The following is a 27,033-nucleotide window of genomic DNA, read 5'->3' on the forward strand; positions in this document are numbered from 1 at the left end:
TAGGACAGATAAAAGGAAGCACTTCTTCATGCAGCAACTATGGAGCTCACTCCTCCGGGAGGCAGTGATGACCACCAACTTGGAGGCCTTAGAAGAGGATTAGACAAATTCATGGAGGAGAGGGCTATCAACAGCTGCTAGCCTTGATGGCTGTGCTCTACCTCCACAGTTGGAGGCAGTAATGCTTCCTGGAAACCATGGGAGGGGAAAGTGCTCTTGTACTCATGTTCTGCTCCCTAGTTTCCTCACAGATATCTGATTGAGAACAGGATGCTGGACTAGATGGGCTATTGGCCTGATCCAGCAGGCTATTCTCCAGAGAATCAGTTTTTAATTGTTGTTGATGATGTGGAGATGCTGCTTGTATCTGTGGGATGCATGTGGACAGCCTGCTTGTATCAGCTAACCAGATACCTCCTCGCTTCTTGATCATTGTGGCTTATTAAAAACTAGCTGAGGGAATTGACAGGCTGGATTAATGATGCCTCACTACGGGATGGTGAGCTGCCACCTGCCTTGAAAGAGTGCTCCCTCCCTAAGAGGATCTCACCAGCCACAGAACTGTTAAATAACAAATAAATATCACCCAGTTGTAAATATACCCTCCATAGGCAAGGTGCTCAAGAGGGTAGCAGTGACACAGCTGTAGGCATGCTTGAAGAAAGTGGATTATCTGGATTCATTTCAATCTGGCTTTAGGCTGAGATTTAGAACCAAAACTGGTTGATGACTTGTGGTGGGGAAGAGAGAGACAGGAAGAGTGCAACCCTGTTTTTCTCTTCCCCACCACAAGTCATCAACCAGAGAGAAGTTCTCCTTAACTTCTCTCTGGTTTTTGATACATTTGGCCATGGGTGTGGTAGGAACCATGGTTATGCTACTTAGGAGACTGGTTCCAGTCAAAGCAATGAAGGACACTGTTCAGCACCATGGAAATATATCTGTTCTGTCCTGCCATACTCCCATCTTTCACCCAGTTTAACATCCTTATGAAGCTGTAGGAAGCTGTCATCAAGGCATTTGGAGTGATCAGCATGCTGATCATACACAGATCTATCTCAATTCCATCTGAATCGAGATGCAGTTCGGGTTCTTGACCAGTGCTTGGATGTAGTAATGGGCTGCATGAGGGCCAATAAACTGAACCTGAATCCAGACAAGATGGAAAGGTTATGTGGTCTGGGTTATTGAGTCTGGAAGTCTGTCTTACTTGGGTCACACTTTCCTGGAAAGGGCACATCAGTAGCTTTGTCCAGCTTTATCATTTGAGGCCATATTTGGCAATGAGTCCCTATTTCCAGTTGCAGCTGGTTCACCAGGTATGGACTGTACCAGAAGGATAAGGCTATGCAATTGTATCCTAGTAACCTTCCATCTGGATTACTGCAATGTATTGTATGTGGTGCTTTCCTTGAAGATGGGTTGGAAGCTGCAATTAGAAGCAGAATGCAGCTGAATACATGCAAGTGTGAGTGGGAGATCTCATGCAATTCCTATTATGGGAGAACTGCACTGGCTGCCTGTTTGCTTCCATTTAAGGTTTGTCTTTGGCACATGAAGCCTAAACAACTTGGGTCTCACATAGCTGAAAGATCCACTCCACTTACACAACTCATCCCAATTGGGAGCTGTGTTCATTGGGGGAGGGGGCTCTGTTAGAAGCTGTTCATCCTCAGGGGTTCAAAGTGTGGCTGAAGGTGTAAGGCCCTTCTTCATAAAGGTCCCCAAGATCTGTAACTTCCTCCCTCTGGATGCGCACTTAAATTGTACACATTGATGCTATCTTTTCACCTAGGCTTTGAGAATGACTGAATGTGAGTTTTCCTCTCTGTATCTGATGCTGTATTGCTTTTACTTTGGACAGGTGTTTTATGCTTTTTAATTTTAGATATGATTGTATTTTTTGTCTTCTTAGACCATACATTGGGAATTGTGTGTGTGTGTGTGTGTGTGAAGGGCAGGTAGCAAATATTTATAATAATCAATATCAAATAAAAATAAATATCAAATAATCAAGAGGCAAGGTTCCTGCAGGAAAGTATTTAATTAAGAGAAAAACATTTTATTTGCTTCTGCTTATTAACACTGCAGCCATTGCTCACTGATATTGCTGCCCATGCCTCCTGTTTCCTGTTGCCAGCTCTTGAAAAGCAAAATTGTCATACCTGGCCTGGATGCAAGAGGAGAGGGAAAAGCAGAGCCAGGTGGAGTAATGGGCAGAATCTGACAGCATTAATAGTGGAGACCATGTATTTGGGGACAAAGGCCAGAATTAAAGAGACAGAACCCATAGAGTGTTCAAGTATTCCATGTGCTAACAAGTACCCTGCCATCAGGCAGTAGTATATCTAGGCATGATAGCAGGTTAACATAGGTCATCCAAACCCTAACCCAAAACTTTTAGTGAAATGTGCCTAGCTGTTTTGCAATGAGCACAGTGCAAGAATTAAAAGTGCATAATTCAGTGATATGAGAGTACCCTGTGGGAGGCATGAAGTGTGTGTGTACACACCCACACCACTACAGTGTGAGCACAAGGAGTGTGGAGTTGTGCACAAACTGATTTGGCCAAATGAGCCAACTTTAAACCACTTTATGATCCTGGCTTGTTAGAATAAACCAAATTTAAAACTTAGCGCACTACCTAGTTTGATCATAAAAGTAACTGTTTCCCCAAAACAGAAATAAACTGTTTCTAGCCACATGGCTGATTGCAGCTTAATTATGGCAATGGAGGAAAACTGCATGCTGGTCTGTTTTCTCTGCTTCACTTGTTGTTCCTTTCTGCTTTCCTCTGCCTTGACCCAGCTGCACCCTCTCTAAATCAAAGCTGCAAGCAAAGATGACATGTCCATGACTCATAGGCCAAAGCAAGTTTGGGGCAAACTACAGTGTATTATTTTCATCAAGTGAAATTGAAATGCCTGTGTTTTGTAGGTAGCCACAAATATTAATATTCAAGGAATGATGGGACTGGTGTTTAGCATGCTTATATCCAGGTTATTCATATAGCTGTTACATATGAGTAGCACCCTAAATTCCTTTTTATTAAAAACAACATACTTTTGTAAACTGCTTTGAGAGTTTTCTTAATGTATATGGTATATAAAAATTGTTACATGTTATTTTTAATGTGTGTGTTTTTAACGTGTGTTGAGGGGGGCAGCAAAAATTCAGAATAAGGGTAAGTACCAATCAGGCTGTCCACTGTTCTGTTGGCACTGCTTTACAGGCTACAGGCATGGCACTACAAATAAAATTTGAAAGAGAACGAGATAGGAGTGGAAACTGGCTTTTGCCATCCTTGAATATACAATTTCTGCACATGTAGGCTCTGTACAGAAATTTGCGGAGAGCTCGGGTGGGTGAATTCCCTTATCTTTCTCCCCTACCTACCATCCAGCCTGCACGCACATAAAAGTGGTCATGGAGCAGTTGCCTTTTTGTGCTTGTTCTGAGTGTATGAAGCTGTTGTATGAATGGGAACCAACTTTTGACACATGTGACTTTCCACATTTAGTTGGCAGTTTTACGGATTAGCTTGTTGTTATACTAATTGTAACACTAGCCAATGTGGAAGGTATCATAATAATTGATAATGATTCTTGCTTAGCACATTGATAGATTTCTAGCAATTCTTTTGCCCTCTTTCTTTCAAACTTTCTATAGACTTCATTAAAAGTTTCCAGCAATTTATGGCTTCTTTTATTCTTGTGCAGACGCAGGGTGTTGGCCATATCTGATGGAATTGAACACATTGGGAATCTTCGCTGGGAGCTGGCACTATGTCTTTTGGCAGCCTGGACTATTTGCTATTTTTGCATATGGAAAGGAACCAAGTCAACTGGCAAGGTAAAAGTAATGGTTCGGAGGAGGAGGTTCAGAGGGTGGCAACACAAGAGTAGATTTTTTTTCTGCAGTGGCAGTGGCTCCCTCAGGGAGGCTTGCCTGGTGCTTTCAATACATACTGTTAGGTGCCAGGTGAAAACATTCCTCTATGATAGGGTCATCCAGCTTGCTGCCTGTGGTCCACATGTGGTCTGCAAAGCCTTTCTTTGTGAACCTCAGCAACATTCAAGAATAAAACATCATAAAGCCTTATAAAAATTATTTTTTGTGTCATGCTAGAATTGTGTTTGATCCAGCCAGATTGTTTCCATGGTACATATCAGGCTAATGTGGGGACCTGACTGTGGTTACCGTACTTTTTTACTGAATATATTGTATGTCTGGTAAATGCGTACCAGACTTGAATCAAGATAGCAGCTAAATGGAATAGCTTGCCTTTGGTTTGATGGTACAATTTCTACCACAAGCAAATTGTCTTGGTTTACAGTAATGGTTCTATATACTATGTAAGCTTATGATAGCTTTTCATACTGGACTGAATCCTACCATTTCAGCCCCATTGGCACAAAAGGCTTCCTACGACACTGCTGCTTCCTCTCCTGTCTCTTCCAGCAACATGTGCCCCCAAATCAGCTCCAGGGGGCTGAGGGACCCTCCAGAGCCGGTTTTGGTGTGGAGAGGAGAGCATGTGGAAGTCCCTTTGTACCAGCAGATGTCTGCTACCACAGCTTTCAATACAACCCACTGTATTGAAACTGTAATATTATTTAGGCTGAAAGCCTATGCACTATTATCTGGGAGTAAGTTATATTAAAGCGAAAAGGGCTTACTTCTGAGCAGATGTGTATAACTTCACACTGTTAGTATGAATAAACAAACAATAGCAGTATCTTTCACATATATGAAACTTGTCTTTTGCAAAACAGCTTAAGATTTCTGGAAAGGCAAGCTCGTCTAATCAGTAGAAAGGAATGAGAAATTTATGTACAGTACTGTTTTGGTAAACACAAGATGAGGCCAGCCACAGAAATCATGTAAATGTAAGTTGATAGGGCTGTGATTTGCTATGAAATTGTCAAGTTCATTGTGTTCACAGAATTTAGGCAGCATTTATTTAGAAACACTATTCTTGACACTTCTGTTAATGCAGAAATGAATATTTACCCACATTCAGAGTACAGTGAATTTCACAGATTTAAAGCCAGCAAATTACAATACCGTTTTTTCCTGCTGCATCTCAATGCAGTTAAGATCCTTAACAAAACCCACGTGCTTTCCCCCAAGTACAAGCAGGGGTAGTCTGTGGCATTTGGGCACCTGAGGTGAAACACCTCACTCCTACACCCATTATGAGTTTCTCCTCAAGAGTTTCTCCTCAAGAAGTTGTTGCAGACTCGTCCCCACCAGGTGGCAGATGGGAGAGATCAATTCTAGATTCCCTTCACCCACCCAGCAGCAAATTGGAGTGGGGAGAAAATCTCTCAGTGGCAAAGCTGGGTGGTGGAATGCCTCCCCTCTCACTGACTCAGCAGATGGGGAGGTGTTCGGCAGAGCTTTGCTACTTTCCTCTCTGCCCATTGAGGCTGGGCAGACTGGCAGCAAAACTGAGAGCAAGGATGCCACCTGAGGCAGCTGCCTCATCCTGCCTCATATGCTGGCTGGCTCTGAGTACAAGTTAGCTTGCTTCTGAGCACAGGAAGCCATTGTACACTGCTGAATCCTCAGTGTTCTTAGTCACCCAGTGATATCCAAATACCTACTTCAAGGTTTCTGAAGGACTTTTGTGTGTGTGCTCACAGAAATTTCTTTTCTATGAAAAGCTGACTGTCACATATCGCAAAATGTTTGCTTCAAAATAGTTTGATATGTGTCAGTGCAAAGCACATCTGCATGAGAGCAGTGGGGGGCACTTTTATTTTTATTGCATTTATTTGATGCTTATTATATAAAATGTCTCAAAGCAACTTACAATTGCAAGCTCATTAAATCCGTTATTTTAATCATGCTGGCATCCTTTTGGATTGTTTGTTACTTTAACATCTCAAATAAAATTATTATTAATGTGGCCTTTAAAAAATGGATTCCTGAACTGGTGCCTGAACTGGTTTGACTCCCCCCCCCCCCCCGCTCCCCGTAATAGTCTGGGTCTGAAAGTTTTGTACACTGGACTTTATGAATACTAGGTGATTGAAGTATTAATTTGTCAAGCCTTTTAATTTAATTTGCAGTACAAGCTGTTGCTTGTCTACTCAGTAGTAGTAGAATTCAGTGGGGCTTACACTTAGGAAAGTGTGCATAGGACCTTTGTGCATACTGCTCTTATAGATTTTGCAGCTTTAGTGTAATTTTTTAACTTGGTTTATTTGGATCTGAAATTTTATAAATTTTGGGAATTTAATTGAAGGACAGGGTATACATCACTTTAATAAATAGGTTTTTTTAAAAAATGGCCACCCACTTCACTTAGAATCCTTACTTTCTAAGTGACCTTTCCTGAACATGGTGTCTTCTAGATGTTTTGGACTAAAATTCCCATTCACCCTGGCCATCACAGGTGGAGGGACCAGTTTGAAGAAGACTGATCTAAGGTTATTCTTGCTTAAAAAAAAATGTATACCAAATACTAGACTGGTTCACACATCACAGTGAGCTACAGTAAAAAAAGGAAAGGGGGCTTGCTATGCTGGTACAAGCTTATTGGTTGCTCCTGTTTTGCTTTGTTTTTCTCTGCCTGGAGCAAGGAGAAGCAAAAGCCTTAGCTTAGCATTGCATATGAGAAGTGGACATGCTTTATTACTCTCTGAAGAAACTACTTAAATGAATAGTTGATTAAAGCCTGAAATACTACGTCATACAACCAAAACTAGCCATGATTCTGCAATGGAGGAATCATTTTATTGTGCTGTCAGAGTAGTGTTAAGCCTTCATTCAGATGTAGTGGGGAGATGCTTATCATAAGTATTTAAACAATCAAATGACCATTGCACAGTGTTGCTAGCTGTGTAAGAAACTCATCATGCAAAAAAAAAAAAAAGAGTTTTTGATTCTGTAAATTGGCCTTTTGAAATACCGTCATTATGGTTTACTGATGTGAAAAAAGCTTCAGAACATGAAATTGTAACCTAATCTTGCTTTTGCATTGTTCAGAGTCAACAGATTCTCCTTAGGTATAGTTGTACTAGAATACATAATCAGTGGGAATGGAAAAGGTAACTTTTGCTTACTGAAAAGTAGCAATTTGTTCAAAATTCCATTGCTGTACTTTCCAGTGAAGCTCATAAGTGCTGTGGTGTGTGTATGTGACTAGTATGTGTTAAAGTACATAGCTATGGTATGCCTTATTGAATCTCAGAACTTTAAGAACATAAGTGGCTGCTTGATCAGGCTAAATGATCAGGCTAGTTCAGCATCCTGTTCTCATACTGGCCAACCAGATGTCTTTAGGAAACTAGTGAGCATTACCTGAGTACAATAGCACTATCTCCATTTGGTATAGAAACGTGGGTGGTGCTGTAGTCTAAACCATTGAGCCTCTTGGGCTTGCCAGTCAGAAGGTCAACGTTTCAAATCCACGTGACGGGGTGAGCTCCTATTGCTCTGTCCCTGTTTCTGCCAACCTAGCAGTTCGAAAGCATACCAGTGCAAGTCAATAAATAGGTTTTGCTGTGGCGGGAAGGCAAACGGCATTTCCATGCACTTTGGCACTCGTCACAGTGTCCCGTTGTGCCAGAAACGGTTTAGTCATGCTGGTCATATGACCTGGAAAGCTGTCTGTAGACAAACACCGTCACCCTCAGCCTGAAAAGTGAGATGAGCGCCACACCCCATAGTCACCTTTGAGTAGATTTAACCATCCAGGGGTCCTTTACCTTTACTTTTTTACCATTTGGTATTCCCAGCAACTGGTAGGCAGAGCTGTCTAGCATTCTCAAGACAGCTATCACTGTTTCCTAAAGCAGTTCCAACCACTCAGTGAAAAGGTTGGAAAGGTAAGAGTCATCATATGAACTGCAAAAAAAAATATCTGTGAAAATTTGCCTTCCCCTATATGCTTCTGTCCACTGATTTTGTCTGGCAGAGTTTTTCACATTTTCTTCTTTCATGAAAACCTTTGCACACTGACCAAGAAATATCTACTTGTTGCAGAGGATTCTGATGATTATTTTTGAGTGCGTATTCTGTTAGGCTGGGTGCTTTGGGACATAATATTCATGTCTTGCTAAACCATGTTTGTCAAGCTGAGATCTCAGCGGGTGCTAGGTGCATCACCAAAATTTGCAGCTACTTGGTTTGCTAATAAATCTAGACAGTTCATAATGCTAAAACATATTAAATCAAGGAGCATTTCACCAAAACTATTTTCTGGCTCAGGACATAAAACATTCTGCACATTGGTGGCAGCATTCAGCAGATCAGATGCTAAAAGGCAGGTTCTTTGTAGGCACATCCTCAAAGATTCATTAATATTAAACCCTCTTCATCAGTGCTGTTTTTCTAGAAAAAGAGGTTCTGGAGCGCACCATGAACTTCTTCCTTGTTCTCTTAGAATGGAAATAGTACCCACCTGAGAAGTGCCAGAGCTGAGCTCTAGTAAGATCTTGCGGGGGGACGGGGGACCCTGGTCTTCATCTGACCAGAATTATGAAGTTACATGAAATACCAAGCTAGTACATTGTTTTTGTGCCACATCTCCTGCTACATGGACTTTCCAGATGCTTTGGATTTCTGCCATTTTTCTTATCCTGAAATGTTTTGAGCCAGATAGTATTGCTCATTTCTGGAGATAGTAACATCTGGCAGTGGTGTATTCATCCTTTGACTGAAATTCTCAAACTGACAATAACATTACAAATTTAGTTGGAACACTGAGAGTAAGATGCAGAAACTGGCAGTTCATCCTGCTGCTACTGGCAGACTTGCCAGTCACTTATCACCAATTTTTTTTTTTTTTTGCTTGTTTAGAGGAGAGTGAGGATAAGAAAGCTCTCATGCAGAGGTGAAGTTAAGCCAACCTAACATGTGCACATGTTCATAAAGTTAAGGAACAGTGCCCGTGTACCTTTCACCTTCTAACTCTAAAGTAATCTCATCAGAAGGAGTTAAGCTGTACTTGCCAGCAGTTAAGACTCAGTCAGTAGTTCCACACAGAAAATTTATTTTTTTCAATAGTAGACTGAATAAGGAGTCTAATGGATTCAATGAGGCATAAAGAAAAAGTGTAAAGGGACAGCAGAGGAAAATAAAAGAGAAAGATGTGCGAAAAAAGAAAGGAACTGGGGACCATTGTAAGTCTTTAGGAAAGGGAACTAGGCAGCAATGATTATATCTCCTGAAGTGTCTTTTGTTTCAGCTTGAAGTAATAGCAGAGAATAGTCCTTCATAGTGAGGCTTTAACATGCAGCCCAAGATTGATCTCTGTATTCAGAGGAAGAAAGTAGAACGTTCATGAGATGCATGCAGAGTTTTAGGCTTTCCTGCCTTTTCTCGTCAAAGTTTTAAAACACTGAAAAATGTTTTCTTCTTCTCTTAACACATTGGTGAGGATTTAAGGAAATCTCAGAGCAGCTTGCTGCAGAAGTCTTTCTGCAGCACTGCAATGGTATTTCACATGCAACTGCAATCAGCATGGAATTGCAATAAAAACAATCTATTTAATCCCTCACCCCACGTGGTTTTCTGTTGCAGATATCTTTAAGTGGCACCGGAGACTAGATTAGGCTTCAGTCTAATAGACATGAAAAGGAATTCAGCTTCACCCTAAAAATTAAGCAGGATTTTTTGGGCTGTGACAATGCATATATTGAGGAACTTGAGGGTCATTCCCATGTGAGAGATAACAGTAGGGTAGTTTTCAGTCTCAGTTATACAAGTGGCCTCATCACCTGAATTTAATATTTTCCTTTTTTACAATCAGAGCTTCTGATTTTTCCTCCACCCTGTCTATTTTTAAAAAGGTAGTACAGGGAAGCGGCTTAATAATACTAGGTAATTAAATGACTGATATAATAAAAAGACAAATATTTTTATGCACAACTACAGTGATTATTTCAGTGTTAATAAATTATGACTTGACATATTCAATCTGTATTACTCACATAAATCTCATACAAATGAAAATGTATGTGCAGATTATCAATTTTTTCTCATATAGTCAGAATCACATTTTAGCCACTTTAGATAAAAAGGGGTGGCAGTGAAAAACTTTTGCAGACAATTTGAGTTTGCCAGTAGACTCTGTAAAGAGTTATGCAGAATAGCTGAATAACTTTTTGCATCTAAGGCAAAAAATAAAAAATAATAATCTAAAAACCCAGCCTCATTTTGAAATTATGTTAAAACTTTGATGGCAGTTATGCAGTCTTTAATGTAATCCCAAATCTGACAACTGAGATGAATATCAGTCTTCATAACTGATTCCATTCACTCATACATTTTAAACATTGTTTTTTTCTGTTGTTGAATCCCCTCTTAATTTCACATAAAATATTTTTTAAGTCATTGCACAGGTCAAACATCTGAAGAATCCCAGTGGAAGGAATAAATAATTTAAATAACACTAGTAAAAACTCATGTGCATGTGTGTGTTGGTATGTGGCCAAACATCCCCTCAGGTGCCAATAAATTTAGATTTAAGCAGAATTTCTAAATGAGTATGGAGATTTCTAGTCAGGCAAACGTTCAAAGAATCTTGAGGAAAGCAAAATGTGTTTCAGTAAATCTGGGCAAAGTTCTCATGGCAGTTGTAAAACATTAAACCAAAATGCAACCATAATTGTTAAACTGCAGTGAGAAAAGTCTCACTGTAAGAGATTGGGGGCCTTCAGACATCCTTTTCTTTGCACGTTCATGATGATTCGTGCACTTTATGTTATTGGGATGGTCATTTGTCTTCCCATTTTTCAGTACTGTTTGCCCCTACAAAAGTTTTGGGGTGGTTATAATGTTTTGTTTCCAGTTGGTGCATATCCCTGCTGAAATCCTGTAACTTCTTATATCACAAATACTCTGGCTTTTTTTGTTGTTGTCACATGTTTGTTGCGCTATAGCCCCACTGGACAGCAATAATGTGGCAGCATTTGGGGTAGCACCAACAACTAATAAAGCAGAATTAGGTAAAGGGTAAAGGGGACCCCTGACCATTAGGTCCAGTTGTGACCGACTCTGGGGTTGCAGTGCTCATCTCGCTTTATTGGCCGAGGGAGCCGGCGTACAGCCTCCGGGTCATGTGGCCAGCATGACTAAGCTGCTTCTGGCGAACCAGAGCAGTGCACGGAAACGCCATTTACCTTCCCGCCGGAGCAGTACCTATTTATCTACTTGCACTTTGACTTGCTTGAGAACTGCTTGGTTGGCAGGAGCAGGGACCGAGCAACGGGAGCTCACCCCGTCGTGGGGATTCGAACCGCCGACCTTCTGATCAGCAAGTCCTAGGCTCTGTGGTTTAACCCACAGTGCCACCCATGTCCCATAAGCAGAATTAAACCACCACTAATGCACTGTTATTGTGTCAATAACATTTAGCAGAATATACCTATAAAATAGCATTCTGGAGGGGCCCATTTTTGCACAATACAAGTAAAGCAAAGGATTAAGGTTCACTACAGCCAACTCTTTTTTCTGATTCATCTTGAAGTTGTGGTGATATAGTGTGTGAACATTAAACTGACATGCTGTGTTGTAGCAGCAGCCTGGGAAATCTATTTTTAACTTTTCCAGCTAAATTTGCCATGCTGAGTGCTTCCTATTCTGTCTCAACAGGTTAAAGATAAACTGTATCGTTCCTCCTGAGGTTTGCCTTACTTCTGGACTGGCTCTCCAGAGTTAAGCTTGCTGCATTGCAAACTGTATATACTGTGATTTTCTGATCAGAAGTCTCAGTTTATGTAATGACTCAAACTTGCAGTCCAAACAGATAGGCTAGATATTTGTTTTGTTTTCTCAGCACACTGACATTGCTGGGGCATAGCAGTGATGTGGAGGAACTATTTTGAGCATTGGTATGCAAATTAATACACTAGGCAATTAGAGGCAATTAAAACAGGATCTAGTGTAATTAGAAACGATGTTGTCCTTGTTTTATTCAGAGAAGTTTGACATGTTGGAGAAAAGAAAAGAAAAAGTACAGGAAGCTTGCAATGGTTTTTGAGATGTACCCAGTAATAATAACAGCAACAAAGCTCCATAATGATGGTACAAGTTAACATAAGGTTCCAGGTCATTAAGTGGGGAATCAAAGGGCAGAAGTTGTACTTAAGGATGGGGATAGTACAACACTGAATGTTAATGTGTAGTATGCGTGACTCAAATTTAATGTATTGTAAATGGGAGCCAATGCACCCAAAATATTACCAGTAATCCTGCAGTGCAGACTAATATAAATGTACTGTTTAATTGATACTGCAAGTCCATCTCCATGCAAGGCTGGAGGGCAATTACAAGGGTGATCATCCATTTCTCTCCCAGGAAAAATTCTCTACATTTCCACAAAACCACTCAGCCTTTGGAGTGGCTTTTGAGGCATCTCCTCTCATGGAGTGGAGTCAATCCAACCCCTTAGTCCTCTATAGAGCTAGTGATGATGAAACATGTGAGATGGCGACTAGAGCAACATTGGTAGAAAGCTCGGAATGAATCAGGCTGAACACAGGTAGGGGCCTATTTGAAGATCTGTTTTGTGGTAGTGTAGGGAGCAAAATTATCCCCCCCCCCTCTGTCTCCATTGCATCAGCAAGGAGCTGTCCAGCAGAGCTCTTTCAAGTCTTCATGGGTCTTCTGTGGCTCAGGAGAGAATTTAGACCACTTGGCAGCTTGCTATGAACAATCGGCTTAGCACTTCGCTGACAAAATCAATCCTTTCTGACTTGGACACTATAGTTGATACAGGTCCAGTGAATTTAAACTTTGGCCTCTGCTTGCTGGATATGGGCTCAAGGATGTGGGCAAGATCCTTGGAAATATGAGAGCTACCATAGGTATACTAGAGCCTTGCTTTTACAGGCTCATCAAAAAGGCCATCGGGGGACTGGTTGAGATCCATTTCAATGTGGTTTCAGGCTTGGTTATGGGACAGAGATGGCTTTGGTCACCTTGGGGGAGTGGGACAGGGGAAGTGTGTCCCTGTAGGTTCTGCTGGACATTTCAGAAGCTTTCAATAGCATAGGCCATGGTATCCTTCTGGACTGCCTTGCTTGGGTGGGACTTGGGATGAGACAGTGGCTCTGTTTCTCCTTGGAGAGATGAACCCAGAAGATGGTGCTGGGGACTCCTGTTTAATGCCTTTGCTGTCGACCTGTGGGGTCCCTCAGAGTTCTTTTCTGTTCCCCATGCTATTTAACATTTATATGAAACTGCTGGGAGGAGTTGTCTGAAGTTTCCGGGTTTAGTGTCACCAGTATGCTGAGAACACCCAGCTCTGTTTCTCCTTTCCACCTAAATCCATGGAAGCTCTTCTCAATTCTAAACTGCTGTCTAACATCAGTAATGGACTGGATGAGGGTGAACAAATGGCAAGACAGAGGTGCTCTTGGTCAGTCAGAAGGTAAAACAGGGAAGAGGGATTCAACCTGTGCTGCATGGGGCAACACTCCCCATGAAGACACTGGTCTACAGTTTGGGCCTGCTCCTGGGTTCAGCCCTCAGCATGGATGCCCAAGTCTCTGCAGTGGCCAGGAGTGCATTTGCACAGTTAAAGTGTGCCTTCCGCCAGCAGGTGAAGGCCTTCTTATTCCAACCAGCTTTTTGGAATTTTAATGAAAGGGCTGGTGCGGTGATGTTTTTATTGTTTTATTGTCATGTTTTTAATTTTTTATATTCATAAATATTTATAATTCATTTTTTTAAAAAATAAAATAAATTCCCTGTATGTTTTTAAGCTGTTCGTATTTTATATGTAAACCACTTACAGTCCCTGTCAGGGCAAAAGGTGCGGTATAAATATAATACTAATAATAATTTAAGGGCGCATGAATGTGCTGCCAGAAGACAGGGCGCATAAAGACTCTTCCATATTTAACATTCTAACTTTACAACACTTCAATGAAAGTTCTTTGTTTATACATTTGCTTCTGTTTATATAAATGCAGCTTTATTTGCAGTCTAAATTTAGCCTTGAACTTTCTTGTGTTTGATTTATGGATGAGTAGAAGAAAAATTCAGTGCAAATATATACAACTTGTAATCATCTTGCTTGGCATACTACAGTTAATGCAAGTGTGGAAATGGCTTGACCTTTTGTTTTGGATAGTTTATGAAGGATGTAGATGGGATTTTTGGAGGTGTGAGAACAACCACTGGTATGTTCCTCCACCCTTGCCCTTACTGGCTGATAAGAGCAGCCAAAGGAAGAAACATCAAATGGGTAATGAGGGTGGCAAATTTTCTAAGGCTGGAGGTACCCTACAACTGTCTTACTGTTTTACTTTCCTGGCTTTGGGGATTTATTTATCCAATGAACTCAATATTGTAGAGTCGACATAACTGAGTTGCAAGTTTAACAATTTTTTAAAAATTGAATCTGCGCACACAGACATACACAGCTTCAAAGAAAGCAAATAGTTTCTTACACTTCCAAAGACATGTCAGTCTACTTGTGGAGGTGGCCCATCAGCACAGTCCAAAAGAGTTACCTAACATTAATGCAACATAATGGGCCACCAGAGTCCAAGCTAAAATTCCATCCCAAGCTTAACTTCCCAGCCTCTTTTATACGGTTTTTGGGTTTCCATATATGGTAACGATGGGCATACCTGTATTCTCATTGGTGTCTATATATTCTGGACCATGCAAAGTGTCTTTTCAATTTGAATTCTAATTCTTACTTCCCTGTTCCCTAACATATTCCTCTGTTTTCCCATTTCTAGACAATAACATATTGCCTAATCATTTACTCTTCATCGGTACATATAGACTTCTAACTGTAGCCTGATCTAACCATATTTCCTGCTGAAACCTGTGCCCATCGACTTCCTATTTAAAATTTTGCCCAGGCATAAATGCATCCATGTCAAAAATTATTTTTGCTTTTCTGTAATCACTTTTAGCTATTTTTCTGAGTTAAATCTTAGGTTAACTCTTTCTACTTATACCTTATTGAAGTATGATTGATACATATGTGTGCATGATATTTTAGCCATACGGTAATGATGCCTCATCTTGAATTTTACAAATAAAATTAGTTGGTTCCATCTTAATCTGGGCCTGATTATGTAATGGGCTTGGTTGCTGTATTGAAATTTATATGCCAAAAAATGGACAGAGAGAAATGTGTCCCTATAGATTCAACTGGTTCCTCCAGTAGCTTTTGATACCATTGACTACCATGTTCTTCTTGACCATAGATTAGACTGGGATGCACTGTTTCAATCTGGCTCCAGTCCTTCTTGAAGGGGCAGTTTCTAGCAGTGGTTGTGAGGGTCTCTTAGGTAAATTAGAATACCCCTGCTGAACAAGCCAAAGGCCCATCTAGTCAAGCATCCTGTTCTTGCAGACAACTAACTGCCTAAATGAAACCTGGGTGCAACAGCATTCTCCACACTTTTGATTTTGATTTACAGCAATGGTTATTCAGAGGCATGCTTGGGTCTGTGGGGTTCCTCAGGGTCCATCCTGTCCCCACAAGAAATTTAACATCTACCAAAAACTATGGGGGGAAACCGTCCATGGATATGGAGTGTCATAGCACCAATATGTTGATAACATTCAGCTCTGCTTCTCCTTTCCATCACATTTTAGGGTGGCTTTTGAGGAGCTAAACTGATGTTTGAACTTAGTAATGGACTAGATTAGTGGTTCCCAACTAGCTCAGTACTGCGGACCCCCTATTTTTCAAAAGCCAAGGCATGGACCCCCTACTTTTGAAAATATTGGTATCTCTGTGGTAGTTTTTGTTATGTGAATGTTGCCACAGACCCTTGGGTGGGTTATGCAAACCCTCTGGGGTTCACGGACCTGCAGTTGGGAACCTTTGGACTAGATGGAAGCAAATGCCTGTCTTTCCAGGCAAGACAAAGTTGAAGTAGATGAGTAGAATTGATCTGAAAATTGTTCAGCCTATCTTGGGTGGGTACTATTTCCTTTGAAACTTTTGGTTCAGAGTCTGATAATACTCCTGAGTCTATCTGTGGACCTGGTGTTCAACTTAACTGCCTTCTCGGTTGCTACACCAAGGCTTTGGAACTTCCTCCCCTTAGATCAGCCTTTGTCAACACAATATCTTCCAGATGTTTTGGCCTATACCTCCCATCAGCTTGAGTCAGCTGGGACTGATGGAAATTGTACTCCAAACATCTGAAGGGTACCCGGTTGATAAAGGCCTGCCAAGGCCAATTTTGGGATAGTGGCAGTTCATGCTTTGGATATAGAAGGTTTCAGTTTAATACCCAGCATCTCCAGGTCAGAGTATGAATAACGTTTGTCTGAAACCCTGGAGAGCTGCTGCCAGTCAGCTCAATACTGAGCTGGATATATCAATAGTCTGACAGTATAAGACAGCTTCATTGATTTGAACCAAGCTCTCCAGATCCAGCTCCCTGGCAACTAAAGTCTAGCTACAAGCCTTCCATTGCCCAGAGAGCGCAGTGGGTCAGTGCATCTGGCTGTTGACCAGAAGGTTGGAGGTTCAACCAACCAGGGATGACTGTGGGCAGAATTCCTGCACTAGATGGGTTGGACTAGATGAACTTCAGGGTCCCTTCCAACTCTACAAATCTATGATTCTATTATATACTGAATCATCATGAACATAAGAAAATTACATAAGAAGAACCCTGCTAGATCAGACTAAAGGCCTATCTAGTCCAACACGTTTCCACAGGGCCAACCAGCAGCCTATGGGAAGTCCACAAGCAGGACATATAGGCAATATACCCCGCCTGCTGTTGATCTCCTGATAGACATCTGGATTAGTAAGGATACATAATATTATCCTCCATTTATGAACTACAGCTGAGTACATTATTTTACATGTAACTTTTTGTTGCTAAAATAATGTGTTTTCTCCCACTTGTTCTTCATAGGTTGTATATGTAACAGCTACATTCCCTTACATCATGCTCTTGGTACTGCTGGTTCGAGGAGTAACACTACCTGGGGCATCTGAAGGGATAAAATTCTACTTGTACCCTGACCTATCGCGACTTTCTGACCCACAGGTAGGAGCTAATAAAATGTAAACATCCAGTGCATTGTTGTTTTCCATCATGTACCCAAACTTTTGTCTTCTGTGTTTTTATTTCAGGTTGAAACAAGGGGCGAATCCCTATAGTTTCAACTAGATGTTAAGTAAGCAAAGCCAGTTTGGAAACATTTGTGCTGTGTTTAATTGTACCTAGAGATGTAAAAATTTCAGGAATTTTGAAACCATGAAAAGAATACCATTTCCTTTATTTTTTTTCCGGGGAGAGGGGTGGATTTAGGAGAGATGTTTGGAATATATGCAATACATACTCTGTTATCAAACCAACACTGGTTTTACTGCTTCAATGCCATAAAATGTATCATTCATAACTTAATTAGCATATCAGATTATACTGCTTGGGATATTAATGAAATTTACAGAGAAATCCTATGTATATTTTCTTAAAAGCAAGACTCGCTTATTTTATATCTGGAACAACTGTTGCCGTATTATATTTCTTTACTTTTTCAAGCAAATTGGTTTAAATCTTGGGTGGCTACTCCATGGCCCCATCAGTAGCTACAGCTTTATTTCCCATTAGCCCCTGTCAACATAGCCAATGTTCAGGGATGATGAGGGTCCAACAGCAGCTGGATGGAAGGCCACAGGTTCCCTACTCCTGAAATAGAGATGTGCTGCTAGACAGCACGGATGTTGTGGGCACGATCCAATATGCATCTGATAGTCAAGCAACCACATTAGTTAAACCACTCTAAATGTCAATAGTTTCACACACACACACACACACACACACACACACCCCATACTAAAATTAGTAGTAAAATGGAAGCATCCACACCACCTTTATTTCAAAGCAAAACAGGCTTAGAGACACTTTATTTCAGGCATGGGCAAACTCTGGCCCAGCAGATGTTTGGGACTACAATTCCCATCATCCCTAGCTAACAGGACCAGTGGTCAGGGATGTTGTAGTCCAAAACATCTGGAGGCCTGGAGTTTGCCTGTGCCTGCTTTACTTGTTAATAAGTCCTGGGTAGCTCTTTCACTCTATTTTATCTAGATCTGGGCAAAACAACAACAAGAAGACTTGTGATATTTGTGGGTGGTTGAGTGGGGGAACTATGTTAGCACTCCCATCTTGATTATAGGCATAGCTGTCAACTTTTCCCTTTTCTTGTGAGGAATCCTATTCAGAATAAGGGAATTTCCCTTAAAAAATGGGAAACCTTGACAGCTATGATTATAGGCAGCCAGAGTCCAGTAGGTAATTGCAAGTACTTCATATTGTAGTCTCAGTGAATGTTAAGGCACAGTGGGTGAGGTTAGAATCTGTAGCAAGACAAAAACTTAATCAACTCCAGCATTCAGCATAAAAGAGCAGACTTATTTAAAACAGTATAAAACAATGGAGAGAAAATACAAAGCTGTGATTTGAAAACAACAACCTAACTATATAATTTCTAGGGCAGGCTTAACAAAGTAACTTCAGCTGTCATGAAAAACAGCCTGTGTCGTCCCAGGCAATTTGTAGCAGGCATTCCAAAAAGTAATAGAACCATTGTTGGGAAACTGCACTTTTTATCTGTTGATATTCAGGTGAGGGGCTTGATTGTGTGGACACAAGGATCCACTCAGATAGGATTCTGGCTGGGTCAGATTCTGCACAAAAGCACAGAGGGCAATACCTAACATACTGTTTAAAGCCCCTGGAAGAGGCTTTAATTTGTGTAAACCTGAGGACACATTTCTAATTTGGATTTGGCAAAGTACATCCTGTGTGGATGCTTGCTTTTGAAATCATGGAGATAGGACTCTGGGCAGAAAAGCAGCATTCTGAAAAGAAAGGGGTGCTGGGCTCTGGGTTTCAGTTACAAAGCACTTGCTTATTAGAAGATTCTGGATTCCATTCAACAACTGAGCATTTGGTATACTTTCCACCACTTGTCAGAAAAGGACTTAAAAGGGAGCTGGGAAATGAAGGCCATTGAAAGTGATTTATTTTATCAAGGCCGATGTCTTAATAACTGTAAGACTTCATCAAACATAAAGTTTATGGTGGAATTAGACGGAGTCAAATAAATAAAAGAGGTGTTTGTCACTCTTCATTTCTTAAAGTAGCTGCCTGAGTCTAGTGGCAACTCCTCTTTCGAGTTTCGAGGAGTTTTTGGGGAAATGGTGGTGTAAGATTTTTTTAAATAATTGGATTTGTGTGGAATTGGTGAATAATTTAATGCTATTTCCCCCCTTTTTCTCTGTGATAGGGTTTCTGTTGTATTGTTTTCTGTTGTTATTTATGTAAATCATCCTAGGGCTTCCTGGCAAAGGGAGGTATAGACAACTCTGAAATAAACAATTAATAAAATAAACAGTGAACATCTCAGCAAAAGTACATTTTAAGATAATATAGCAATTCCCCCAAACCTTTCCTCTAGTACTTCTGAAGTTGTTAAAATGTACAAATTTCATTTGGCAAACTCTTGATAGATACGATCCTGTGTTTTAAGTATTTGTATGAATCATTCTCTTGTGCAAGCAATCAGAACTTTTGAAAAGCAAGACTTTTTTCAAATCCCCTTTGCATGTCTCACTCTTTCTCTTCTTCCACATTTTCCCATTCAATAAGATGTTGCTAATATTCTGATATAGGACCTTGAAAAGGAGGGTTGCATTTGAAATCTTTATCACAATTTTTGTTCACTTTTAAAGTCAGCATCACACCTACATTTAAGCATAGGCTAATTATATTAGTAACTTTATTTTGCCAAATTATGTATTTTAGCAGTTTCAGAAGCACTAGGGTAGAAGCTTTGGGAATTGCTATTTTTGTTTTTATTTTGGGGTATACAGGAGGGCTGTCAGTTTTAATTGGTTTCAGTGTGAGATTAATCAAGTCAAGCTTTCATTTATTAATTGATGGAGGTCTGTTTTAATTGGTGAGGGCAATTTTTAATTGGTTGGGCTATGAGTAAAGGGTATCCTTGGATTTTTGAAGCTATTTTTTTACTGTATTGGAAAAGAAACTATTCAAGATTGCCATTCTTCAAAGAATGAGGAGGTGGCTTTTGTGAGTTACCTTACAGTTATTCCAGTGTCTCAAAGACATCATTCTATTGAGATTTTGGTAATATGGATTTTTATTTAAATATAATTTGTTGTTCAATTAATTGGTTAAAAGGCACATGCTGTACAAACTGAACATGGTTTAATTGGTTGACAGTCTTGTGTGGACCATTTTTTTGTTAGAGTTTTATGGACAGATAGTGCTTTTGCTTTTCTGCTTTTACTGTCATTATTGCTATGGTCATTTGTTGTTAACAGCCTTGAACCTTTTGAGGAAAGGTGAAACAGATTTAAAAAACAACAATGCAAAACAGTAAAAAGTTTTTTCAGAGTCCAAGCAACATTTCACACTAACCCAAACAATCTTATGCTGCCCTCATATTATATACCATTTCAGAGACATAAACTTGTTAAGAAGGCGGGGGGATTAAATGACAGGGTTGCTATATAGTCAAGACAGTAAATTAACTAATGCATTTCTGTACCATACTAGAAAGCATTCAGTTTTTGGATATCAGATTGCCACAACTTCCACCATTACAGTCACCAGCAAGTTATAAGGCTAAACACACTTCACTGAAATAAAATTAATATGGTTTGCATGTACTTTTTTATAAAAAGTACAAAAATTGGAATCTCTGGACTTTCATATCTCTTTCCTGTTTACAACCTGAGACAATTCTACATTTATTCTCAATTTGTAACAGAATCCTACCTGCACCTTACCTGCACTTTAATCCTTGCTATGATTGCATATTCCTTCCTTGCTGGTATAGAGATATGAACACACTGGATCAAAAGGGTTCCCTTCTATAAATGAAAGAAGGGGCCTTTCCATGAAGGGAAATGGATCCTTTGGAAGCTTTGGTTTACAGAAGTGTGGGGAATGGTTTTCACTTATTTCTTTTCCTGCTAGTGTCACCCCCCCCAAACACACCTAGGCCATTTCTCATACTGTTCTAGAGGTTCCCCAACACTCTGAAGCAGATATTCAGGGGACACAGGTAGGGAAGTATGAAATTAATAGTGTCCATTGTGTCACTTGTTCATTGTAAAGCGAGCTGGTTTTGTTCTGCCGCCATTCCATTTCCACCCATTACATAGCTATCCATCCTGCTGTTTGCTATGGTCTGCATCAACAATATTCTTTTAAAATCACTACCTTGATTTCACAATTCTGTATAAATCTATCATCCTATCTCATTTCCCTTCCTCAGGCATCAGGGAGGGACAGTTTCATTATAAGGCAATATAACTGTAGCAAGGGGTTGGAGAAGTAAAGAAATTTTAAACTTAATTTTACTTTAAAATAATTGGTGTGGTAAAGGTAAAGGGACCCCTGACAGTTAGGTGAGGTCGTGGCCGACTCTGGGGATGCGGCGCTCATCTCGCTTTACTGGCCGAGGAAGCCGGTGTACAGCTTCTGGGTCATGTGGCCAGCATGACTAAGCCACTTCTGGCGAACCAGAGCAGCGCACGGAAACGCCGTTTCCCTCCCCACTGGAGCGGTACCTATTTATCTACTTGGACTTCGTGCTTTCGAACTGCTAGGTGGGCAGGAGCTGGGACCGAGCAATCGGAGCTCACCCTGTCGTGGGGATTTGAGGCTCTGTGGTTTAACCCACAGCGCCACCTACTGGTGTGGTAAAAAATGGTTGAATCTAGACAGTTCTCCCCACTTTTACAAAGAGGTTGGAACTAATGAAGGAGCACAGATAAAATTCACAGGTAGCAAGAGACACCACTACTTTCCACCTGGAAAGAGCAATAATGAGCTATGTATTCCATTGTTGTTTTTGAAAAAATCACAATAGGAAGCAAATTAAGGCTGAAATTCTAACCCCAGTTACTGGTGAGTAAGCCTCACTGAATTCAGTGGGATTTTCTTCTGAATAGGCATGGTTAGGACTGCAGTGCATATAGACTGCCTTTGGCAACACACAGCACTTCAGAAATATGAAAAGCAAAGAGTCACCTGTATACATCAGTGACTTTCTCACACCTTGGCAGCCCCTTTATCAGCCAAAAACAAATACCTTGCATTATTCACTCCCCCGTGTGTTCTCTTTCAAAGTAAATGAAGCAGCTAGCCACTCATCAATTAGCCATCTCACCACAGGGTTCTAAACCTCTATTGATCTTCATTGTAGCAGTCTGGGGAAACATCAAGCGAAGTGACATGTCAAAAAGTGTGACATTAATTATGTATAATTTATGGACTTAAAAGAAAACCAAAGCCTGCTGTGGATGAATGTGGATTGCAATCTCTTAAATTCCAGTCCTGAAATCTCTTAAATTCCAGTCCTGAACACTGAGTGAACATGCAGGTGGAATTTCCATATGTCTTTCTGTTTAGCCTGGAATTTTCTGACATCCCTAGACACAGAGGAACCAGGGCCTGAGAGTGTATCTGTTCTGTGAGTGTGTGAAATGCATAATCAGTAAAACATAGAAGCCAGACGTATTTCCTAGAAGCAAGCTTGGAAGAAAGAGGAAATGGAGACATGATGTTACTAGGGGATAAAAGACACTGTTGGTCTGCTCTGGTATCTTTTCCTCTCTTGCTCCCACCAGACCTTAAGACGGTGCTTAACATGGCAGTGCTCAAGCCTTCCTAGAAATCATCTTGGAGCCCCTTCCTCTTCCAGAGGCCTGATATAGTAGCATAGATGACAGGAGAAGATGGCATCCCACTAGGTTTCAGTAATGCCTATTAGGTCATATTTGCCATTATATATTAAGAGCAATTCATCTTACTTGTTTCCCATACTCTGTGGGTTAGTATAGAGACAACCGAAACAGCAAGTCATTCCCTCCAGCTGCTTCCTTCTTGTAGTTTCCTGCCCTTTTAGCAGGTTTCTGCAGCACCACCTCAGTTTCTTGTGCATCAATTAGGCTATTATCCCCAGTACCAAGTGTTCCACTGTCATTTGTAATATTGTCTCCCTCCCCCTTTGATCCAAAAGGAGCTCCCAGTCTGAATCCGGGCCCTGTACCAATTTCTTGCTGAAAATTACCCTACTCTACATAGTTATCTGCTGCTTAAGGTACTGTTTGCCATAAAACATATTCAGGGCAACTTATACTAGGAGGGGGGCTCATCTCAATGGAATGCTGGCTCAAGATCCCAATCTAAATCAGGAGCACATTCCAGTTGGGAGCCCTATAGCTCTTCCCCCCTACTCTGCAAAAAAAGTTGACAGTTTAAACAGGTAGTCCTTCTGATATTGGTGGGCCAAGTCATTGAAGGCATTATATGCCATTTTATCATCTTAAATTGGTAGTGAATTAGCAATCAGTGCAGCTCCGCATAAAATGTGTCTGGTCAGAAGCATCCAAGAGCAGCCTTGCCATTGTATTTTGCAGTAATTGCAGCTTCCAAACGGTATTCAAGGGCAGCTCCATGTAGAGCACATTGAAATAGTTCCAGACTGGAAATTACGCAGACCAAATATTATTGTAGCCAAGCTATAGCTATCCAGAAATGGCTGTATGTGCAGATAATTTTCTTCAAGGGAGTAGCTTGAATCTAAGTGTGAGCACTGGACTCTCTGCAAATGTGAGGATATGTGTTTTCCCACTTTGGAAATTATAAGTTGAGTACATTCTCGTGTTGTCTTAGCCACTTTATTTACATTAAAATAATATTCTTTTAAAAACACAAAAAACAAAATTTTAATCAACATCCCAATCTTTTAAAAGCAGCATTGCCATCTTGAGGCAAAGATGTGTTAAAACACAGACCAAATGAAAAGGACATAAAGCACATTTCAATTTCACTTTAAAAGGGGGGAATGAGCTGCTACTGCTGCTAACAACAACAACAACAACAACAATAATAATAATATTGCCACCTGCCCTTCGCCATAAGGTCCCAAGATGGGTTACATTTTTTTAAAAAAAAGATAAAGTGTATTTTGGAAAGGGTGGAATTCCATATATAGCTTCTTCTTCTTTGGCGATCACTCATAGAGCTAAGATTGTCTTCCATGAACATGGTCTTAACAGTGAATCTGTAAGTGACTGTGGAAGCCAATTCTGGATCCACACATCCTTCCAAAGTGGGGACATAGGTTTCCGGGTGAGGAGTTGATCATGGTGAAGATTTGCCATACAGCTAATTAGGGTGTGAATGTGGGGAATGAGGTCTACCTGTGCAATTATGCTTTCCCTGGTGTGCTCCTGAATCCTATTCTGGGGCTTTCCCCACCCTCCACACCAGATTTAGAGGGGCACCAGGGTGGAGACAGGGGACCTTGTTCTGTGCACACAACTTAGTTAAATGCTGCCCTAAACAACTTCACCCCAGATTACCATACTGAAGCTATAAAGAGACAGTGCCTGACACACCTCTGTAGCAAGGGTGTTCCACAGTTTTGTGGGCATTGTATAGAAGACTGTCTCATGAGCCCTCTCACCTCATACTGCCAAAGAAGATGTCACCATAAGAATTGTCTCTCCTCCTGTAGATTGCCATGTTATGACCAGCAGAAAGAGCAGAAGGAACTCTTGCAGGTATTTGGGGCCCAAGTCATTTAGGGCTTTAAACCCCAAGGTGAGCACCTTGAATCGGGCTTGGAAGGGAATAGGCAGTTCGTATAAATGCTTTAGGAGGTGTTACGCTTGTCCTGACAAGTTGTCCCACATTGTTCACTAGTTGCACTATAATAATAATAATAATTTATTATTTATACTCCGCCCATCTGGCTGAGTTTCCCCAGCCACTCTGGGCAGCTCCCAATCAAGTGTTAAAAACAATACAGCATTAAATATTAAAAGCTTCCCTAAACAGGACTGCCTTCAGATGTCTTTTAAAGATAGGATAGCTGCTTATTTCCTTCACATCTGAAGGGAGGGTGTTCCACAGGGCGGGCACCACTACCAAGAAGGCCCTCTGTCTAGTTCCCTGTAACCTCACTTCTCGCAATGAGGGAACTGCCAGAAGGCCCTTGGCACTGGATCTCAGTGTCTGGGCTGAATGATGGAGGTGGAGATGCTCCTTCAGGTATACAGGACCGAGGCCATTTAGGGCTTTAAAGGTCAGCACCAACACTTTGAATTGTGCTCGGAAACGCACTGGGAGCCAATGCAGATCTCTCAGGACCGGTGTTATGTGGTCTATGTACACTAGACAGCCCCGTATAGAGGGCATTGCAATAATCTAATCTGAAGGTTATCAGAGCATGGAATACAATGGTCAAATCATTACTGTTAAGAAAGAGCCATTGCTTGCATACCAGCTGAAGCTGGAAATAGGCACTCCTAGCCATCAAGTTCACTTGGCCTCAAGCGACAACAGTGTCTCAAAGAATACCTCCACCCAAACTCCACCCAAAACAGGCCATCTCTGCACCTCATGGACCTGACAACTTTGCCCACATAGCACCTCTGTCTTATCTGAATTCAGCTTTGTGACTTACACAGCTGTTTTCTTAGATAAGAATGGTAACAACAATCTAATTCAGCTAAGCATTTTCTCTTGGTTAGTTTGCCCTACTGAGATAGAGGACAGTAAGGACCTATTGTTACTAACCCAGAAGTATGTAGGATGTGTATCTTGCATACTTCATACTCCTAGGAGGAGGAAAACTCCTATGCTGGGCAACAGTCTCTCCAGATGTTTTTAAATGCCAGCTGAAAATGTTACCAGGGCACTCATGTGGAAACTGGGAGTGAGAGATTTCTTGTAACGCCTTAAATATGAAAGTTCTTTCTGTGTTAAATAACCAATTGCTTGTGACAGAGGAAGGTTGCTTTATTGGAATTTGCTGTTAATTCCTTAGTAGCACTCAAAGTAAGAGCACTCATAGAGTGGTGCATGCCTCTTTTGCCAACATAAGAGTGCATGGTGCATTTAATACTGTGCTTTCACCCCTTGATGGAGTTTTCCATTTCATTTAATGTTGCGTCTTGTCACTCAGAGATTTTCCTCTACTGATTTTTCTCCAAATGCAGCCTGTACATAGAATATTATTTGACAATTTCCCCAAACCTGGATAATCAAACATAATTATCTGCTGCAGACTCTCTGCTGTTCATCTGACCTATAGACACATTGCAGTTATAGCTTCTTCAAGCATAACAGCTCATTACTATACATGTGTACTCAAAAGTAACTCTTGTTAAATGGGATGAGGTTTACTCACAGGTAAATGGGTAAGGGATTGTTCCTCAGTCAGCTCTTGTCTGAAGTCTCAGGTGCAGAAGTGGTTCCAAATTTATATCTTACATACTTATTCTCAACCACATCCTTCTGACCCAAGGTCGCACAATTATAACATACTAGGTATTGCTGTTTGGCTTTCTCTACATTCTCCTTTTCAAGCTTGGCATAGCAAGTGAATGGTGAAATATGCTGGTCCATTTGTGATTTCTTCCATGCTGCCCTATGTTGGTATCATTTTATAATATAGGAACAGTGGTTTATTGCCAGGATATATTTTGATACAGCTTTATTACTTAGAACCACAACCATTATCCTTAGTACATGATGTGCTGGTATCCTATACCAGATTAGTGGAGCTATAGCTGGCTGGGCATATCTGTCCTATAATACTCTCCTCCAATTTCACATGACTACTTATTAAAAAAGGGAAGATAATTTTCTTTACAATACTCTGACAGTTATTTCTTCAAAAGAGCATTTTACAGTTTTATTGCCCTTGCATAATCTCCCACATATATTCATTAAGCCAGAACAGACATAAGGCTGACAAATGGTTAATGATGGTTAAGATATCAAGATCAGGCTGTGGGATCATGCACTCCTTGTCACTCCATGACCTCTTTCATGCCTCTCCATTTCTGCCTGACCACATCAGTTGTAGCTAAAGCTTAAAGTGGCACTGTCCTGAACCCATGGTTAATGTAATTGTTATAGCTAAATGTAAATGGGTAAGGCTGGGGAATTGGTGTGTGTGTGTGTGAGAGAGAGAGAGAGAGAGAGAGAGCGCGCGCGCGCGCGCAAGGGCAATTTTTGTGAGTGAGGC

At 40.8% G+C, this 27,033-nt stretch overlaps 1 protein-coding gene across 1 annotated transcript in view; it reads left to right on the forward strand.

Moving 5' to 3' along the window:
- The window catches only part of SLC6A11 (solute carrier family 6 member 11), a 104,786-nt gene that overhangs the window by 35,050 nt on the left and 42,703 nt on the right, over nt 1–27,033 (forward strand). The window contains exons 6-7 of the mRNA XM_081848215.1: nt 3,720–3,852; nt 16,863–16,997. Of these exons, the coding sequence (XP_081704341.1) occupies nt 3,720–3,852; nt 16,863–16,997 (268 nt within the window). The remainder of the gene's footprint in view (nt 1–3,719; nt 3,853–16,862; nt 16,998–27,033) is intronic.

The sequence above is a fragment of the Podarcis erhardii genome (genome assembly GCF_964252035.2).
Source record: "Podarcis erhardii genome assembly, chromosome: 2".
NCBI lineage: Eukaryota > Metazoa > Chordata > Lepidosauria > Squamata > Lacertidae > Podarcis > Podarcis erhardii.